The following is a 21825-nucleotide window of genomic DNA, read 5'->3' on the forward strand; positions in this document are numbered from 1 at the left end:
ACCCTTACAAGGAAATGAACAGTCTATCATTGTAATGGTAGGTTCATTTTAACAGTAAGCAACAGAATATAAAAGAAAATCCCAGAAAATCCCATTATATGAATTTTGAAAAATGATTTGTTTTATTGAGTAAAATAAGTATTTCAGTACTTGGTGGAGAAACCCTTGTTGGCAAGCACAGCGGTCAGACGTTTCTTGTAGTTGGTCACCAAGTTTGTGCAGATCCCAGGAGGGATTTTAGCCCACTCCTCTTTGCAGATCCTCTCCAAATCCTTAAGGTTTGGACGTTGTTGCTTGGAAACTCGAAGCTTCAGCTCCCTCCACAGACTTTCTATGGGAGTAAAATAAGTCCGGAGACTGATTAGGCCACTCCATGACCTTAATGTGCTTTTTCTTGAGCCACTCCTTTGTTGCCTTAGCCGTATGTTTTGGGTCATTGTCATGCTGGAACACCCATCCACGACCCATTTTCAGTGTCCTGGCTGAGGGAAGGAGGTTCTCACCCAAAATGTTGTGGTACATGGCTCCGTTCATCCTCCCCTCGAAGCGGTGAAGTCGTCCTGTCCCCTTAGCAGAGAAACAGCCCCAAAGCATAGTGTTTCCACCGCCATGCTTGACGGTGGGGATGGTATTCTTGGGTTCAAAGTCAGTATTTTTCCTCCTCCAAACAGGAGTCGAGTTGATGCCAGAGCTCGATTTTGGTCTCATCTGACCACAGCACTTTCTCCCAAGCCTCCTCTGAATCATCCAGGTGCTCCAATCCTAATTGCACCAACAGTATTCTCCTTCTCACCAAGATGCTTGCCAATGGTCTTGTAGCCCATTCCAGTCTTGTGCAGGTCTACAAACTTGTCCCTGATGTCCTTAGACAACTATTTGGTCTTGTCCATGGTGGAGAGGTTGGAATCTGATTGATTGATTGATTCTGTGGACAGGTGTCTTTTATACAGGTAACACATTGAGATTAGGAGTACTTTCTTAAAGTGAGAGGACTAATCTGTGTGCCTCATGGTCACATAACCGGTCTGTGGGAGCCAGAATTCTTGCTGGTTGGTAGGGAATTTTTTCAAAATTCATATAATGTGATTTTCTGGGATTTAAAACAAATATTCTCTCTCTCACTGTTAAAATGAACCTACCATTACAATTATAGACTGTTCATTTCTTTGTCCCTTCATACTAACACCATGAAGAGGTTTTGGTTTTTGAAAGAATATCTAAACATGGACAGGCTTTTAGAATGTACTATACTTTGAAATATAGCTTTTTGTTTTCAGAAAAGCTTCAAGGGAACATCTGACCAGACACAGACACTCTTTCATCTCTTCAACTCTCTTTCAACTCTTTTTATTTTTTACTTTTCCGTTTTTTTTCTTCTTTTATTTGACCATATTCTCAACTGTACCTTCAATTTTATATCAAAGACGACCTTTACCCGTCACATTGAATTGATTGCTCCTCACTTTGTGATACATGGTCTGTAATGTGTGTCCCACTGCCCTTCCATGTTAGATTTATACTGCATCCCACAGAAGCTTCCTTCTGATTACAGGGTATCTTGTCTAGCGTTTCACTGGGTGCCCCAGCTTTAGGTTGACTGTTGTCCCTGTTTGTTTTATTTTAGTGTAATCTTTAAAAAGGTTGCTATAAACGAATGTGGTTTTAACAGGAAAAACAGTGAGGGTTTAGATTCGCTGTGTTGGTCCTAAGGTTAACGAAAAAAAACACCCATCCCAAAAGTGCATGTAATTTTACAATTTGCAGTGGAAATGAAATTATATGTTTGGTACAGCTTGATTTAGTAAGGTATATGGAAAGCTATAACAGGCAGACGACTTTATCAGAATTGTTCTGGTTATAGAGAGAGAACAGAGAGAAATAATACAATACTTATGTTGCCCAGTCAGTTCTTTATCATAATGCAACGTCATTCATATCTCTAAAAGTAATACAACATGATTCACATTTCTAAAAGTAATCGTAAAACATAAAACCAGGCTTGGACTGATAAAACGAACATACCCAGGAATCTTAACGTCCATCCCAGATACAGTGGGGGTACAACAATAACTTGATAAAGGAGTTATCAAACCTCATGCTCTATGCCTGTCTCTCTGTCTGCCCTCAGGTCAGCCAAGACGGGAAGGCTTTACTAGATGTCCTCCAGAGACCACTGGGCCCGGGGAACTCTGAGTCACTGACAGCCCAGGCCAACTACTCCAAAGCCGTCCATTGTATCCTGGACGTGGTCCACGAGGTGCTACACCACCAGAGACGCCTGGAAAGCATCTGGCAACACCGCAAGGTCCGCCTGCACCAGAGACTCCAGCTGTGTGTCTTCCAGCAGGACGTGCAACAGGTAAACCTGCCTTACTGTAACAGTTAACTGGTTAACTAGTATTATACAACATTTAGTTCCGATCAAGTAATTTGATTGGACAAGAGGCATTCCATGAGTGCTGATATACAGCATACAGCACTGGGACTTTTAACTATATGTATCACTCCGCCGCACAGATGTTCTACTAAATGACCGTTAATTAGACTACATGTTTGTGTTCAGGTTACCAGGCAACAGTCCATTTGAAGTTCAGTTGCGGAACTCTCTCGAGTGTGATATTGCTTAAATAACTACCTGGACATGCTGGAAAACTGTATAAAGTAAGCTGGTAGTAATTAACTGCACATTGCAAACTAGTAAGAACTAACTGGTAAGAATGAACTGTACTCTATATAGCAAACTGGTAATAATAAAATATTTGACAGTATACCTGTTGATTGCAAACACACTATGCGCACACCATACACACAGACTATATATACACACCGTATACACACACCCAATACACACACCGTGTACACACACACCTAATACACACACTGTATGTACACCATATACACACACTGTATACACACACCGACCCACACACCCACACACACACACACACACACACACACACACACACACACACACACACACACACACACACCGTTTCCCAGTGAAAGATAGCAGTTGTTATGGTAACTATCTAACAGACATACAGTACATTAGTATGAAAATTCCGTCCCACACATGAGTATAAGGTTAGTGGGACATGATGTCAATCAGTACAATACTGTACGAGTCAGGATGTCTTCCGTTGAACTCATTTATAGTTTTCTACTGCTACCCATCATGTTTTTTTTGGCTTTGTGTTTGAGACAAAAATCTATATTTCATAAATGCAGCGTGACGAAAGAGGAGATTTGTCAACAGTTGTCCATGAAGTGAGGGATGTGTACTTTTGTTCAGCCGAAAATGTTCCTCTAATATTTCTCCCCTGGACCTCTGCCCAGAAACACAATTAATATTCCTGGCATAAGTCATCCTGTAACATTCTGGGCTGCAGGCTGATTCTCAGCCCTAAAACAAGATGGGTTTTATCAGACGACTTTTCCAGTTCCGAGATCAGATCCAATTCCACATGTTGCGATGTTGACTCCCTTACTGTACCTAATGGACTTCATGAATAATTACTGTGCATCATTTCTCATATTTTACTTTGTGTGTGTGTGTGTGTGTGTGTGTGTGTGTGTATCTCATTATCTGCTGTCACGTCAGGGAGATTAATGATGAATGCTCGTCTTTCACGCCCTCCTCTATCTGATATGCCTGTCCTTTCTTTGTCCCTCCCTGTTGTCATTTCAGGGAGATAAATGATGACTCATCGTCTCTCACACCCTCCTCGGTCTGTCTGCTGTGCATGCCTTCTCTTCACCCTCTCTCCTCTCTCCTCCATCACTCTTCCCTCTCGTCTCATCTCTCTCTCCGTATCGCCCTACCAGTCTCTACCATCTTTCATCCCTCCCCCTCTCTTATCCCTCCCCTCTCTCATCCCTCTCCCCTCTCATCCCTCCCCCCTCTCATCCCTCTCCCCTCTCCCCCCTCTCATCCCTCCCCTCTCTCATCCCTCTCCCCCCTCTCATCCCTCCCCTCTCTCATCCCTCCCCTCTCTCATCCCTCCCCCCTCTCATCCCTCTCCTCTCTCATCCCTCCCCTCTCTCATCCCTCCCCCCTCTCCCCTCTCTCATCCCTCCCCCCTCTCCCCTCTCTCAGCCCTCTCCCCTCTTCCCCCTCTCATCCCTCTCCTCTCTCATCCCTCCCCCCTCTCATCCCTCCCCCCTCTCTCATCCCTCCCCCCTCTCATCCCTCCCCTCTCTCATCCCTCCCCCCTCTCATCCCTCTCCTCTCTCATCCCTCCCCTCTCTCATCCCTCCCCTCTCTCATCCCTCCCCTCTCTCATCCCTCTCCCCTCTCCCCCCTCTCATCCCTCTCCCCTCTCCCCCCTCTCATCCCTCTCCCCTCTCATCCCTCCCCCCTCTCATCCCTCCCCTCTCTCCTCCCTCCCCCCTCTCATCCCTCTCCCCTCTCCCCCCTCTCATCCCTCTCCCCTCTCCCCCCTCTCATCCCTCTCCCCTCTCATCCCTCCCCCCTCTCATCCCTCCCCCCTCTCATCCCTCCCCCCTCTCATCCCTCCCCTCTCTCATCCCTCCCCTCTCTCATCCCTCTCCCCTCTCCCCCTTCTCATCCCTCCCCTCTCTCATCCCTCTCCCCTCTCCCCCTTCTCATCCCTCCCCTCTCTCATCCCTCTCCCCTCTCCCCCTTCTCATCCCTCTCCCCTCTCCCCCTTCTCATCCCTCCCCTCTCTCATCCCTCTCCCCTCTCCCCCTTCTCATCCCTCCCCTCTCTCATCCCTCTCCCCTCTCCCCCTTCTCATCCCTCCCCTCTCGCCTCCCTCCCCTCTCTCATCCCTCTCCCCTTCCATACTGTAGCTTCTCTATGGCACAGAGTAAGTGACTGGGTTTCATCTAAATGAACCAGCCAGGGCTATGAACATCCTCCTCCACAGTCACAGACTGATTCCTCTCTCTTCATACCGTGTACCAAGTGACAACTCACTCTGTTACTCACACAATATTACGTCACCTGATATGGCCTAAGCATTAGTAAGCTGTTATATTTAGAACAGGTTGCCTCATCCGTAACACCTTGCAAAGCAGTGAAATCATCAAATCACGATTGCCAGATATCTGTTGCCAGATATTGTATCTTATATGACGCATGTGATGACACGTCAACTTTCTGGAAGGATTCCCACATCCTACTAATGGTGAGTCAAGCCATGCTGGCTAGCCAGAAAATATAGAGATGGTAGAGACATATTGAAGGTTTAAAGGGATACAAAAATCACATATCTGTTTCTTACCCTGAAATGAGTCATGGACAAGGACAGACTTCAATCGACACTTTGGTTCTTGGTTCTCTGGCAGCTAATTGTTACCAATCTTAACCAACTCCAAGTCAGTTAGCATAAGTAATAAGTTAACATGTTTCAGACGCCATGCCCAAATCATCTCAAATTCTCTGAAGTGACTCAATTACTTGATTCAAATGACTTTGAGAAAATGTGAGCATGACCTTGACCTGTGTTTTTGCAAACATGCTAACTTAGGGTCTGTTTACTTGGTGGCATTGGGTTTTGGTTAACAATGCTGACAATTAGCTGTTAGTTACAGTTAGTTAGTTATAGTATAGTTAAAAGACAAAAGTCACGAACTAAAGTGATATGATAGATTGAGTCACAAACTAAAGTGGTGAGTTGGTGTGCTGTATTTCCTAGTATTGTGACAATTCTATGTACAACACAACATAAGCTACATAGATCATAGGGCAACTTTCATTTCAACTCAATCAGCTTCAGTGAGAGTGACAGTATTTTTCCAGTACAGAATGTGCTGCTGGATTGTTCTGGAAAACCAACCTATCTCTCAATCTTCTCAGTATTGAATGCTGTCTCACTCCACTGCACTCGTTAATTACAAACTGAGACAAAAGGACTGACAATGGATGTCTCTAGTTTCACCTGAGGAATGGAAACTCCTTCTCCTTGTATATTGGTGGTGGTTCAGCACACGTATTTGATAACGTTCCTCATTTTATTCCATGCATTACAATAAGCCTGTCCTCCAATTTCTACCTCCACCAGCCTCCCCTGTAGCCACGCTGGCTAATGCAGCTTACTTGAGTACACTACAGCAAAGCCACACTGACTGAAACAGGGTTGTAGGATATGCCATAGCTTACATGAACACACTACAACCAAAGCCACTGTGCCTGAACAACAGTACAGTACACAGCCCTATGTGTGTGTGTGTGTGTGTGTGTGTCTGTGTGTGTGTGTGTGTGCTTGTGCGCATGTGTGCGTGCTCCCTGGCCCCATGACCTACAAACCTTACAGTCAGACTGGAGCTCTCTGATAGGAGGGTAACTCTGACTACAACCTACTAATTACAGTTGGTTAGGGAACAGACATGGCCCCAGTCATACTGGTCCCCTGGGACAAAGGTCCTCCACATACACACAGACTACAGTACACAGAGGAGACTAGTGGATCAGTGGGGTAGCAGCCTATATACTTGTATATATTAGCTGGCCTGCTTAGATATTCATTTATGCACCATCACGTCCTAGCACCGGATTGCTATGAACAGAACCACAGCTTTCTCACCATCTGTGTACAGGAGGTTAAGTTCTGTCGAGAGGGAACGTGGGTTCTTTTCTCAGTCGCACCGTATTCATACTGGAGTACGCTTTTTTGTTGTTGTTGTTGTCAGGGTAACAACATCAGTGATGGATGTGAGTGAATGAGAATGAACCGAGATGATCCATGGACTCTTCTCCTTAAGAAAGACGCCAACAGTGCCTCTCTGAATCAGTTGACTTACTACTACTACTACTACTACTATCAGGGTGTGCAGACTCGTAACTGGTAATCCCTGTCACTCCAGAGATCTCTCTCTTCTCATCCCAGTCAGAAAGGCTTTCCTAACCCCTAATTTGGTTTAGTCTGTCTACGGGTTTAGTAAGACAAGACTAGGCTTTGTCTCTCCGCCGCCTCCTTCCCCCCACTTCTCACCCTCTCCCTCCCTCTCTCTCTCTTCTCTTTTTTTCCTTCTTTCTGTGATGTCGAGTGGAGGGCCCGGTCTATTTTGTAGATAAGCAAACATAATCCTTTGTTGTGGGCTTGCCGGCTAGGCTGGACCTTGGTGAGCGATTGAAGCCTTCACCGTGCCAAATCAGCACTGGGGTTATCAGTCGACTACACGAGTGACCACCGCGGCTCAGCCCGACCCGGCCCGGCCCGGCCCGGGCCGGGCCGGCCCAGGCCAGCAGCTACCCACCACACATAGGCAGCATTTCAAGCCTCTGATTCATACTGGGTGGGGGGAATTTAGAACTGTAAGGGCGAGTTCAGCTGCAAACCCAAGGTCATCTGCACATAACTTGTCAGATTGAAAGAGGAGTCGGAGGAACCCGGAGCCGTCTCTGTTCTATCCTCTCTGCATCTTGCTCTGGTTTCTGTACGTGCCGGAGGGATAATGACAGTAAGGAAATGGGCAATTTAGCCAAGAGAAACATTATGCTCCGCTGTGTATCAAGCTGATTTTGGCCTCAATATGGAAAGGTCAGCTATCTACTCCGCTCCACTGTGCTACACTGTGCAGCATACAGATCGAAAAATGATGGCTTGTTTCTGTAGTTTTACTAACTCTGTTTCTCGTCTCCTCTTTTTCTCTTCTCTTCTCTTCTCTTCTGTGGACCTTCATAAAGCCAGAAACCCTGGAATGCTTCCACTTTTTTGACTATGTCAAAAGAAATAAAACGTTGAAAAGAAAAGAAATAAAGACTCTTGGCATCCTCTTCCTGGACATTTTTAAAATGCCTCCCTCAAGGGCATTGGATCTGGCCTGTGTCTACCCGTAACAATTAACAGATTCAGACTGAGATTACATTAAGCCACCACAATGTTCATACACATACTGCTGGTTCCCATGGGCCCCCTCATTTTAATCAAGAAAATAGTTATCTGGTGGTTCTGTTGTGTTTTTATGTGCTTCTCTGTTTTATTTTATGGTTTTTCTTCAGGGTAGTGGTCATTGTGTTTTGAAATGGGAGACTTTTTGGCCTATTTCCTTAACTGTTTTCTTCCTGGAATGATCAGTTTTGTCCAGTTTTGTCTGGAGCTGGAGTTTTAGAGAGAGAGAGAGAGAGAGTCAACAGAGAAAAGATATTTAGCCCGCGTCCTTATCATGCGTAGAATAACATTGAGGTGTTGAGTGACTGGTGAGAATGTAATCTAATCGCAATCTAATAACCCAGGGGCGACACATGCAAACACACACACACACACACACACATACACACACACACACACACACACGCAAGCACACACATACGCACGCACACACACACACACACACACACACACACACACACACACACACACACACACACACACACCCTCCAGAGACATCCCATCTTCAGACAGCAGATATCGCCACTAAATATCTATTTCCAGCCCTTCCCATGTTTGCGTCAGTGAAGAACGCTACTTTTAGAACCCGGCTGTTCCTGTGGATATTGTAATCAGTCTGGAGAAAACAAGCGTTGTCTGCTCTCCCTGCAAACACTGACATGTTTAATAAACATTCCCTCCTTCACACACGCAAGCAGAGGATCTCTCCCACCTCCCTCGGTATACACCCACCCACACACACACACACACACACACACACACACACATACACACACACACACACACACACACACAAACACAGACAGACACACACACACACACACACACACACACACTCACACACAAACACACACATACACACAGACACACACACTCACACACACACACACACACACACACACAAACAGACACACAAACACACACATACACACACACACACACAGACACAAACACACACACACACACACACACACACACACACAAACACAGACAGACACACACACACACACACACACACACACAGACACACAAACACACACAAACACACACACACACACACACCATCAAGGAGAAGGCGGACACTTAAGGACAACATGGGATAACAAGATCATCAATATGAGCCAGCCAGGCCCAGCCTTTGTCTCCTTAATCCCCAGAATGAGGGGAGAGTTAGAATTATTAGAGTTATTAGGCAGAGCCAGAAATGTTGGAACTAAGCCGCCACGGGGTGCTGTTCTGTTTTAGCCAAACTCAGTTGGCTTCCCCATAGGGGAAGAATGATCTCATCTCATCAGCACTCATCTATTCATTAGGCATCTCATAATAACTGTACTGTCAATATTACTCTGGGTATTCCAGCCCCGTTAGTTACGCAATTGTTTCAATGGGACTCTGGAGGGGAGTTATGCGAAGTTCACTGCACTTTTGGCTACCCTCAGTTTGACTACTCTCTTATTGACTACTGCCCAGATTGATGATATAAAAATGTATTCCCAGGACCCAGGCCCAGTCAAAATCTTGCAGTAGGAGAGAATATACTGTACACTCACTGGGCACTTTCTTTGGAACACTATACTAATACTGGGTAGGGCCTCCCTTTGCTCTCAAACTAGCCTCAATTATTCGTGGCATTGAGTCCACAAGATGTTGGACACATTCCTTTGAGATTCTGGTCCATGATGACATGAGTGCATCATGCAATTCCTGCAGATGCTGGAATTGTTCTTTTGGATTCAGATCTGGTGACCGGGAAGGCCACTCAAGAACACTGAACTCATTGTCATATACATGAAACCAGTTTGAGACGACTTTTGCTTTGTAACATGGTATGCATTATCATGCTGGAAGTAGGCATTAGAAGATGGGTACATTGAGGCCATGAAGGCATGCGCATGGTCTGCAACAATACTCATATAGGCTGTGGCATTCAAGCGATGATTGATTGGTATTAACGGGCCAAAAGTGTGCCAAGAAAACATGCCCCATTACACCACCTGAATTAATGAGTGTACAGGTGTTCCTAATAAAGTGGCCGGTGAGTGTATCTCCAGTAGTATACTACTATAATATCTCCTAGACACACATACTCTGCTATTAGATTAGATTCAGATTAGATTCAACGTTATTGTCATTGCAGAGTACAAGTACCAGACAAGTAAATGCATGGATTGACTACTAAGTAAAAAGCAAAAGATCGCAAACCTTCCTTGTTGCGAAGATGGACTGCTCTCCCTGATGTTGGGTGGCAGAGTGACAGTGGTGATGGATTCCAGCCCCTACAGCGCAATGAGGAAAACTATTATGTTCGGCCAAGCCCTTGTAAACGTGGTGTGTTTGTTTTGTTTTCAGGTGATTTCAGGCTGTACAGGAATGGTTTTCAGTAACATTTGTGTTTAAAACGTTAACATAGAGTTACATGTTAGGTGGACATACAGTACTTGGCTGGGCAGTAGTTAGTTACGATGCGTGTTTGTCTTGTTGGAAGTGGTGGACGTAACATGTGTTAATCATACTGTAGAGTAGGTAGTTCCACTGAGCAATGGCTAATATGTGTAGGGATGCTCCGATTTATCGGCCACCGATTTAAATCGGCCGATTTCACTCCAAATGACTCGATCGGTGATCGGCAAAAAAAATGGAAGACAGATAACTGAACAGAAAACATAGGAGGACGTAACAGTATGTAAACCATGAAGGCCACGTTTATGATGTCTTTTATACAGCCATATCGACTGACTTGGGCTTCAGGCCCTAACTGGGTGATAGGCCAGACCTTTACTATGCCATAAAAATGGGTCTGCGTTTGCTTGGTGCCTAATGGATCAAAACTTTTGTCTAAAAAGCAAAAAATATGTAGGCTATCCAGTCAGTAGGCCTACAGTTATGTATTTTTTTAAAAATCGGTATCGGTATCGGTATCGGTTGATCTTGAGGAAAAAAATCGGTGATCGGTATCGGCCCCAAAAATCCAGATCGGAGCATCCCTAATTATGTGTGTCTATATCTTCTTTAGTGGATAGACTTGACTGACTAGGTCCAAGGACATGCTATGTGGTTAACCTACTTGTGAAATGACGACTATACATATAGATAGTTTACATGACTGATCAGTGGTTAATATGCCTGTTTGTCTTGTTTCAGGTGATGGACTGGATTGAGAACCACGGCGAGGCGTTCCTCAGTAAACACACTGGCGTGGGCAAGTCTCTCCACCGCGCCAGGGCACTGCAGAAACGCCACGACGACTTTGAGGAGGTGGCACAGGTGAGTGGGCGGCCACTATAGTACAGTATGCCAACCATGGACTGTATGTATGCCAACACAATCAACCGTTTATGATCCAACAAATGATCTGTTAGGATACTTTTTGATCGAATGGATCTATGTATTGGACAATCCCTGTCCCTCCCGACACTGAAGAGTGTGGAGCTCAGATACTGTACTGTTGAAGGCGGGTTTAGATTGACATGCCTCATCAAGGCTGCTGCGGACTCATGGTGCAGTAGACTTCTTCAATTGTGTCTCTGCCATCTGCCTCGTTATTAATGTCCGCCCATGTGTCATACATGTGAATAACCAGGAAAGCGTTCAAAAACGCCCCCTCGAGAAGACATGGCTACTGGTCAGTGACCTGAACACAGCATCAGAAAGCCATTGTATTTGTGTAAACTGCTACAGCCAAACTACTTCCATTGTGCTTTTACTGCTGGCTGTAACCAGCGTTCCTATCAAATTCACAGATGACTGACTTTTATAAGATTGGAGCAGGTTCTGCTGTTATTTGGTTTTGATGTAAATGAATCTCCAAATGCTAGAGATGTAGTTGCAACATTTTAGTGCTTAAAATACTTCTCATTAATAACTGTTTGACAGATAATTAGAAAGTGCATTTTTTAGTTTTCTGCATTTAGGCACACATAAATTGAACCCCCAAAATACTTATAGCTTAAGGGTATTTTTATGGGTCTTGGCAAGCAGGTTTAGATTTGTAGGCTGTAAATGCAGTCTCTGTGTGTACGATGGAGGCTAGCACACTGAGATCAAGCTGGAAGCAATCCACTGTGGAATGTTTTCATGTCATACACACAGTCATTGTGTACCAAGAATACCTTTTTCTCTCATTTAATTTGCTTTAATAATACTGTAGGTTCATAGGTTTGGTCTAAACATTTTACCGTAGCCTTTAAGATATTTTTTTGTGTTGACAATTTTCAGTGAAAACCACATGATGTAAAAACTAGGGAGCCTATTTCTTGCACTTTGTGGATCTAGTGAATGTAGTGTTAGCCACATGAGCCATGGACGATGGCTAGTGATAACACTAGCACTTAGGCCTTGAAAGCTAACACGACGTGTAATCCTGGCATCGTGTTTGAGCCTCACCTCATGATGGATTTGTGAAAGCAGTTGGTAAAACCGGGAACAAGTCAGCAGCTGATTTAATGTTCAGACTTTTATTCTGAAAAATGTAAATACATTTCAGCGTTGTTGAAAATCAATGACACACTTGCTAGTCAACTAACACAGCTTGTTTTGTGAGCCTGCTAACAATGTAAAGTAGTGTTATAGTTAACTGGGTAGTAGTGGGGATTACTCACTGAATCCGTTGCATTGCAATGTTTTGGCTTGACTAGCAAGTGTGTCATTGATTTTCAACAATGTTGAAATGTATTAAACATTTCTGAACTTTTTGATTGGTTGTCGACTTGTTCCCGGTTTCATCAGCTGCTGTCACATTTGCTTGATTTGGGTCACATCTTCTCTCTTCCAAGATGAAGTGGGCAGGCTGGAGTCAGAGAGGCCTTTTCTGGCTTTGATCTGTGTATTAGACACTACCCCTCCTTTTATCTAACAATTAACTTCTCTCTTGGGAAACAGTAGAAGATGTTACTGGAATGTTTAAATCGGTCCTATTCCCTAAGGATAGATGAACTGGAGTAATAAATCAAATAAAGCACTGTTGAAATATTTTACATTTTAGCTCATTAAAATATTTACATTTGGTACCAGCTCCTCAGACACACCACCAAAGCAGATAAAAATTAATGTCAGGACAACCAAACATGGAAGACGCTATGGTTTTATATTAGGCATACACACACACACACACACACACACACACACACACACACACACACACACACACTCACACACTCACACACACACACACACACACACACACACACACACACACTCACACACACACACACACACACACACACACACACACACATACTCACCTCAATTAATGTATGTATTCTACATGTTTTATCCCTGCAATTTGAGGCAATAAAGAGAAGAAAGAAATAAAGAAAGAAATTATTTTAAGATATCAGAGATGAAAGCGAGACTTGTCTTCAACCGTTCCACATGACTCACCACCATATTGATGCATTTATCATTTATTGAAATGACAAATGCATCCTAGGTATTAATTCAGATTCAAAGACACTGTGCTAAGATGTATAGAATGTCATACTTATGTGTACTTATGTCATAAGTAGGCTGGTTGACAGATAATGTCTAATGGTTGGCCCTTAAATGGATTAAACCAACAAAACAGTGACGGGGAGTTGTTTTGGCTCAGCCCCACTCTAATAAGACAGGACATAAGACAGATACAGAGATTGTACATTTACTTAAACAAAACTGCAACCCTGCTCCTATTGCCTAATGGTAGATGATAATCTTAATAAATCAAATAAAGCATGATGGAAATATTTGGAATTAAAATATCTCCACTCAGTATCAGCTCCTTAGACACTCCTTCAAAGGAGATTAAAACGAAGGTCAGGACAAACAAAAATGGGAGATGCTGTGATTTTATATTCGGTATGCAGTATGCACACGCATGCGCGCACGCACGCACACACACACACACACACACACACACACACACACACACACACACACACACACACACACCATTTAATTGATGTATTGTACGTAATATATTATCCCTGCAATTTGAGGCAATAAAATGAGAGAAAGAGATGACTTCTTGTCTTAAACTCTTCCGCACGACTCACCACTCTAATTATGCGTTTTTCATTCATTGAAATGACAAATGCATCCTAGTTATTAATTCAGATTCAGGAGAGGCTGTGCTAAGATTACATCTCCCTTCCTAACTGCCTGAAATATAATGTATTTTGTAGAAGACAAATCCCATAAGTAGACTGAATGACGCAACTACGGCAGCTCACTGTCTAATGATTGCGTATGTACCTATCCTAGATTGCCCCTTTAAATGGATTAATCCATCAAAGCTTGTGATGGGGAGTTGTTTAGGATCAGCCCCTCCCTAATAGGAAGAGAGACACAGCTTGTTATTTGTGGAATCAGGTTATCAAGCTCATGAACACGTGGGACAGATCAGATGAAATCGATATAGAGAGAAGAATCCGGAAGAACGAGAGACTAATAAAGCGTTCTCACTAGACAAGTATGGGAAACGTCATCATGGACTTATCGATCGCTGCTCTGTCGGGGAGAGCAGACAGACTTCTCCTGATGGGATGGAAGCAAAATGTGCTATGCTATCCTTGGGAGAGGTGCTATGTCTGGGAGAGGTTGACTGGTACGGTAGATAACGGATGTGGTGGATATGGATAGGATATGGATAAGGTTTTATCCGTGATCTAATTTCTATCCTAGTTTTTGGCTTCATCTATTCAACATAGATTTTGGGTTTGAGTGCAGCATTTTCTGTACACCGGTAAATGTACAGTACATAGCCTTCATATCGTCACTCAGTGTAATCCTGTTTGCGAATATTCACATTGACTTCTGTTGTATCCACTACAATGGATGCAATGATCTGCTCTATTCACTGTACACAAAGAGATTTTCCCCACTTCTACCATAACAATGTGGTACAGAGTAGGGATCAGTGTGTATGAAAGTGCTATAGAAATTCTAATAGCGAGGGGTTATCGTGTGTTACAATACCTGCATAAACCTAAGAGTACAGGAAAATAATTTAATACTTTTGACATTTAGCAGACGCTTTTAATCCAAAGCGACTTACAATTACGAATTACAGGGACATTCCCCCTGGAGTAACTGAGGGCTAAGTGCCTTACTCAAGGGCACACTAGTAGTGGTGTGGTTTCAGGCGGGATTTGAACTCACAACCTTCCGATCAAGTCCAACTCACTATCCACTAGACCACCACTACCCCTGGACAATCCAATCAATCCACAGCACTCCCAAATGAAAACACCAATTGATTTTAAAAAATCTTTGCTCTCACTTTTTCCACAATAAACAAACACATCGATTTCCACATTTCTTTGTCAGTGATCTACTGTATATATAAACCCCCCAAAGTTGGATTAAGATATTTTAGGAGGGAAAAAAAGATTAGAAAATTCGCAGATTAACAAAAAAAAAGCTTAGCCGTGGATAATGGAAGATTAGACACCAAGCGTAGTGTAAGTGGGTCTTGTGTGGACTTGAGGGCTAAGCAGGATAGGTAGACGTAGGTCTTTCATTATCAACCAGCCATTACAATGAGGCCTATGGTGTTAAATCTCCTACAAGGTGGCAAATGGGAAGGGTCCCCCTCCAGTTCCCAAAGAATCCTCCTCTCCGTCCATTAATAGCCCAGTGAATGTGACCCACCGCTTTATTCATAATATATCATATAGCAATACCTCCTTATGGAAGGTTAACTGGTCTCCAGTTAGGTCGACCCGGATCAGTGTGTGTACAGTACACGTTAGCCGAGGGCGTTAATCTGGTCTGATGGCTACCGCCCCAATGACCTGTGTCATGTAGACGTCCAGACATAGATCCAGATCCACAGAGACAGACAGCAAGTGTCCCTGCTAGTGCAGGGATTAAACTGTGTCCTGCCAGGGATTTACCCCTCCGTTCAGCACAGATGGCGCTGTAATGGAATTGTTTTCGGCCGTTTAGCAGAGGCGTCCCTGTCAGAGAGGATCTACATCTTAAGAGAGACACATCCGTGTGGTCAGTCAGTCAGTTAGTCAGCCAGTCAGTGTGAGAGTTTGTCAGTCAGTCAGTCAGTGTGAGAGTTTGTCAGTCATAGAGTCAGTCAGTCAGTCAGTCAGTCAGTCAGTCAGTCCGTCAGTCAGTCAGTCAGTCAGTCAGTCAGCCAGTCAGAGAGTCAGTCAGTCAGTCAGTCAGTCAGTCAGTCGGTCAGTAAGACAGTCAGTCAGTCAGTCAGTCAGTCAGTCAGTCAGAGAGTGTCAAAGTCCCTCTGTCTTATAATCATCTCACTGGGCGCTTGTGATTGACATGGTAATGTGAGACATCAATGCAGTAGCCCATAGACAAGAGAGATAGGGTACTCGTCATAGTTCCTTTAGCTACAAACCTGTGTTGTGTGGTAGTCATCTAACTTGGCTTGTCTGTTTCGGATCAGAACACCTACACCAACGCTGACAAGCTCCTGGAGGCAGCGGAGCAGCTGGCCCAGACGGGGGAATGTGACCCGGAGGAGATCTACAAGGCGGCGCGGCATCTGGAGGTTAGGATCCAGGACTTTGTCAGACGGGTGGAGCAGAGGAAGCTCCTGCTGGACATGTCTGTCTCCTTTCACACCCACACCAAAGAGGTAAGAGAGCCCCGTCTGACCTATGAACCGCAGGAACGATGTTTCACTGTCTTACAGAGTGTGGAACCTAGATATGGAAGAAGTATTCAGCCGCTCTTGGAGGAAAGAGAAAAATAGAGGACAAACTTATATTTATTGGTAAAACCCCATGAATTTCGTCTTTGTCGCTCTCTTTACCGTGCAGAAGCTAGTTAGTACTGTAGCAACTTCATGGATAGTAGGATTCAGTCTAGCAAGTTGTATCTAAGGTCTTATCTAAGGTTATCTACGGTTTTATCTGTGATCGCATTTCTATCATCGTTATGGCTTCCTCTATTCAACATAGATTTGGGGGGTTTAGTGTAGCTGTGTGCAGTACCTCCATGAGTGTATACTGCAGTAGTATAGATTGTGAATTGATGGGGGTACAGTACAGTAGGTGCTGGGGTAAAGGTATGAGCTAGGGCACCTGGGATGGGGCTTGGGCTGTGTTGGCTGCTGCCGAGCTGGGGGGGGTTAGAGTTCGGGTCCTAAGGTCTGAGATGGGGCACTAAGGCAGGGCGTTGGGGAAGCGGGGCTGGAGATCAGGTCACAGGGAGGCGCAGGGTTTATTAAACGCAGGCTCAGATGCCCGTCTGAGCCTCGGGAGTGCCACTAATCACATACCAGTCATTCAGAGAGGAGCACAGTGAGATTACTGAGGTATGCAGGGATTCTTTGCTCTAGTTAGCGCAGCCTGATCCAAGCCAGATGTGTTTCAGAGAGAGAGAGAGAGAGAGAGAGAGAGAGAGAGAGAGAGAGAGAGAGAGACCAAGGCTGGAGACTTCAGGAAACTTCACGAGTGTCTGCGTGAGGTGTGCTTACCATCTCTCCCTCCCTACTACTGTAGTTATCTTTAACTCTCTGAAAAAAGGGAAAGTGGTGAACTGTGGTTTCAAGGTTCACAGATTTTCAGATTTCTCTGTCTGTCTCTCTCTCTCTCTCTCTCTCTCTCTCTCTCTCTCTCCCTCTGTATCACTAATAATGTGTGTGTGGTGTTAGAGGTAGAGGAGGTTCCCTAGATAGTGCATAGTGGTAGTGTTAGATCATATATTTTACCCCGTCTCCCCCCCCCTGCTCCTTAGTGCTCCAAATGCTTTCTCTCTCCCCCCCTAACGAGCCGGCCCTTTAGCCCAGGGAAGATTTAAAGCGTGTGTCTGGGTGCTGGGTGACGATTGCTTATTGATTCTGTCTTCTGATCTCACCAGCGCGCCACCCCCACTGATCCTTTGCCAGAGGGGCCTCGCCGCTCCACTCTGAAAGCGAATCATTATTCTGTAGTTTTAGGTGGTGGCACGATTCATCTGCAGAACATTGGGTCTGCCGCGCGCAGAACAGTCTCTTCTCTTCATGTTCTTAATGGAGACGTCGTTTGTGGGACATGATGAGAGTGCAGTGGGGATGTGGTTTTAAGGAGAGCAGCTGCTCTAAGACTGCTTTGAACAGCAGGAGAGTGATCGCTAGAAGTGTCTCAGCGCCGGGTCTTAATAGACGTATGCGAAGGGAACAGCCACTCAGTCTGAGGAAATATAGCTATCAACACGGAAATGATTCGCGCATTTCAGTCCCGTATTTATAGGTCCGAGTGATAGATTGTCGATGAAGTCATCCGCTACGTCCCCTCAGACTAGTCAGTCGGTTCTCTTAAAGGCAATTTGTGTTTAGGGCCTATTTACTGTGCTGTGAGCTCTCAGCTTACCTACAGACTGACTGGCCTCTCTGTCTGGCCCTGCCTGCCTAACTCTCCATCAGAGGAGGCAGCCATTACTGACATCACTGCATGTTACATTGCTTTCTGGATGATAGGGTCTCTGAGATCACTTTGGTTCGTCCAGAAGAGATCTTTTTTTTTTTTTATTGGAGTTCAGCAAAGGGGAAGTGCTAAAGCCGTGGGATACGTGAGCTGGAAATGAAGTAGCCTACTAGCACTCAGTTGGTACTCCCAGACTCCAGACTTTTTTTTCTCTCAAAATACTTTTACTATTTTGGCTTTAGCTAGTGCTGAAAGCTTGGACCCCGAAGAAGCAGCAGGCCAACTTCTGCCAAGAATGGCCCCTCTAGATAAGACTCTGCGGATCGGAGTGTTCTCTCTAAAAACTGAAGGCACGATCCATTATTAATAATGTACGAGGGCCTCGGCACACTCAAAATGTCCAAAATTCCCTGTGTTAGGGATTGTCAGTGTGGTGGTGGACTCCAACGCGTGCTGCTGGTATGTCTCAGAGGAGGCTGGTGGAGGTCGAAATCAGAAGACGGGCTCGTTGTAAGACGTGGAATGGAATGAGGAATGTTATCAAATGTGTGTTTTTGAGTTTGTGTGTTGATACCCTTTGTCGTTCTATTTAATGCATTACAGTGAGGCCGTCCTTTGATTTCTGCCTCCCCCATCCTCCCCTGGTATGGCCGTGTTATAAAAGCCTACTGACACAGCATTGCCAGATTAGCACGGCTACGCTACATCAGATGTGTCGCTAATACCCACTAAACCCTATCAACACAGGCTCGCGTGACAATCACTGGCAACTTTCTACTTAGTCCTGCTTGTCATGGAAACTGTTTTTCCCTGAGAGGATTGCGTTTTCCCCCTCTCACTTACAGTAAAATTAAAAGATGCACTCAGAGATTGATTTTTCGATTTATGATGACATAATCGCTCCTTACCGCTCAGGTATGTAGGACATGATGGCTATCTTTTTCATCTTTCATCTTAATTTGTTTTCTCCTTGTGCGACCCCCGCAGTCTGCTGCTGGCAGTCTGGTCTGCTTATGGTTTTACCTTTGTATCGATTGACATTTGAAATACGATACAGAGCAACAGAAAGTAGCAATTAGCTTAAAAGACATTGCCCTGGCTGCTGTGTGTGCAGGAAGAGGGTAATTTGCATTCTGGAAAGTGGTCTATATGGAGACTCTTGTCTACTCTGGTCTGTGTTCAGTGAGGGCTTTAGGATCAAACAGATGAGGAAAGTACACACACACACACACGTGCGCACGCACACACACACACACACGCGCGCATGCACGCTCGTGCACACATGCACACACATGCGCACACACACGCGCACACACACACACACACACACACACACACACACACACACACACACACACACACACACACACACACACACACACGTGCCATTAGATGTGGAAAGTAATCAGAGGCATGATTTGGCTATCACAGAGTGTGATGTTTCAAAGGCTGTCTACCACATGTTCAGTAGCTTTGGTCGTTCAGTCAATATTTCAGAGGTGTTTGGGGTACAGAAAGAAAGAATGAGGATGTCAAACTCCATGGACTCCAAAGTGAAACATAGAGTAGAAGATTAAAATGCTCTTGGAGAATAATATAAGGGCCACACTAGTGGGTGGCAAGTAATGCCTTTTCAATACAGCCTTGACATTGAGCACACCCAGATGTTCCTAGCAACACAGCGCATTGCGGCGCGATCAGGATTCATTTCAGTGTTCATTAGACACACCCCCGTAAACAGAGGTGATTCATTTCTTATCACACCTGTTGGAATGCTATGCCCCAGGATATAACACCATAATGAGATATTCGCACTGAATTCTGTATTCTAGGAAGTCGTGTCAGTCAATAAACGGCACATCGACGCGATTTCCACAGCTTCTGGATGAATACGCGATCACGAAGGAGAGCGTCTGTGGAATAGAAATGAAAGGATCTGCTGTTATATTAAGATTATCAATCTATCAATTCATAGATAGATTTGACGGTGCATAGTAATATGTGATTGTACCCCCTTGGATTACAGCTATTACGCTCGACATACTGTTTTCCATGTAATCCCATGTGGTAATTCAGATTAATGCTGAAATCTGTGTGTAATAGTATGCAGTAGTAGGGGTGTGTACGTGTGTCGGTCGTGCCCAGCGCAGCTCTGCTGAGCGGAGGAGCCCCCGGCACCAGCAGGAGACATAGAGAAGGAGTTTTAATTCTGAGCGTGCTCAGAGCAGTCATGGGGAGCAGTTACCATAGGAACCACAGAGATGGCAACGCCGCTCTCTGCCTTTATGAATTTATTAACCCTTTTTTACTCTGTGTGAGTAGGTGTGTAGTATAGGAGTTATAGTAACGGTAGAAAAGCGTTTTTTTTCGGTCAATCTAGGAATATCTGAGGTGTAATTAAGGTCAGATGATTCAGACCTCTTTATTGTAACAGAAAACATAACGGTTGTTGACTTGAAAACGATTCGTTGTGTATTTAACTGAGATGTTCGCGATCACATTGGATCAGGAATGTGAACACATGGAAAATCTATATACAGTACAAACAGCAATAGATTTGCTTTTTATGTCCCTATTGGTCTTTTTTGGCATTGCATTCTGAATATCCTCCAGCCTCCAGTCCATATACGTGTGATGGATCACTCAGACCATTTTGAATACTTTGTATGTATTGGACTTACTCTCGGAAATCCTATTGGTCAAAAGGCTTGACCGGCTACAAGTCAATGGAAAGTGTTTTTGTGCTTCCATTGGTATGTGGCTTCTGGAACAGAGCTCGCATGCACATGTGTACTTTAACTTATCTGATTCAATGATTATGCTTTGGTAGCGGCACTCAGTGTTTTTCTCTCATTCATTGCCATGCAACGACACGGAGCACCAATTACTGTAAAGCATCTACTGTACATGCTGTAAGATTTAGACTGTCGGGAAACAGACTTATCAACCATTATGGTACTGGGTTTCACCACACCCCAGTGATGAGTGAGTGATTGAGTTAAGTGTGACAAGAACTTATCAAACCAATAAACATACAGGTTGGTATGACATGAAGATGTTAATGTGTTATATACTGCTGCAGACCGCCGGGGGGGGGATAGATCAAAGGGGTCAAACACTATAAGGGCTGGGGAAAAAACTCTTGGTTGTTGGTTCAGATCACGCAGCTGGACCCAGAGTATGGACTTGCTCTGCTGCCTGATTACACCAAGTAAACGCTTCCTTAAACACAGAAGTTGTCACTGTCCGTTTATTTTCATTCAAAAAGACTCACTTGTCGCACCACCCTGAAGGATTGAAGGTAGCACCAGAGCACCATCACTATGACCATGTCCTGCTGTACTAGAAGTGCTTATGAGGAACACTATAGTCAGTAGTAGTGATGCAGTCCGGCAGTGGAGTGCTTATGAAGTGCTTACTATAGTCAGTAGTGATGCAGTACAGCAAGTGGTGGCCAGAACCACTGACCACGGCAAGGAAGTTCTTTGACCACATTCAAAAGAGATGAAGTACCATGACTCTAAGGTCCTGTAGTTGCAGTTCTAGAGCTTTTGAGGAACAATATACTCAACAGTGATATACTGTATGTGGCCACAGAGATGACCAAACTGTAG

The 21825-nt window shown here is 44.5% G+C and overlaps 1 protein-coding gene across 5 annotated transcripts in view; it reads left to right on the top strand.

Moving 5' to 3' along the window:
• kalrna (kalirin RhoGEF kinase a) overlaps positions 1-21825 on the top strand; it is a gene marked incomplete at both ends in the record, with an annotated part of 159815 nt that overhangs the window by 71321 nt on the left and 66669 nt on the right. For all 5 annotated transcript variants that reach the window (XM_080535635.1, XM_080535636.1, XM_080535637.1 and 2 more), the window contains 3 exons: positions 2129-2359; positions 10998-11120; positions 16249-16440. In XM_080535635.1, coding sequence (XP_080391761.1) covers positions 2129-2359; positions 10998-11120; positions 16249-16440 — 546 coding nt within the window. The remainder of the gene's footprint in view (positions 1-2128; positions 2360-10997; positions 11121-16248; positions 16441-21825) is intronic.

The sequence above is a fragment of the Nansenia antarctica genome, assembly GCF_963989245.1.
Source record: "Nansenia antarctica genome assembly, chromosome: 7".
In the NCBI taxonomy this organism is placed as follows: Eukaryota; Metazoa; Chordata; class Actinopteri; order Argentiniformes; family Microstomatidae; genus Nansenia; species Nansenia antarctica.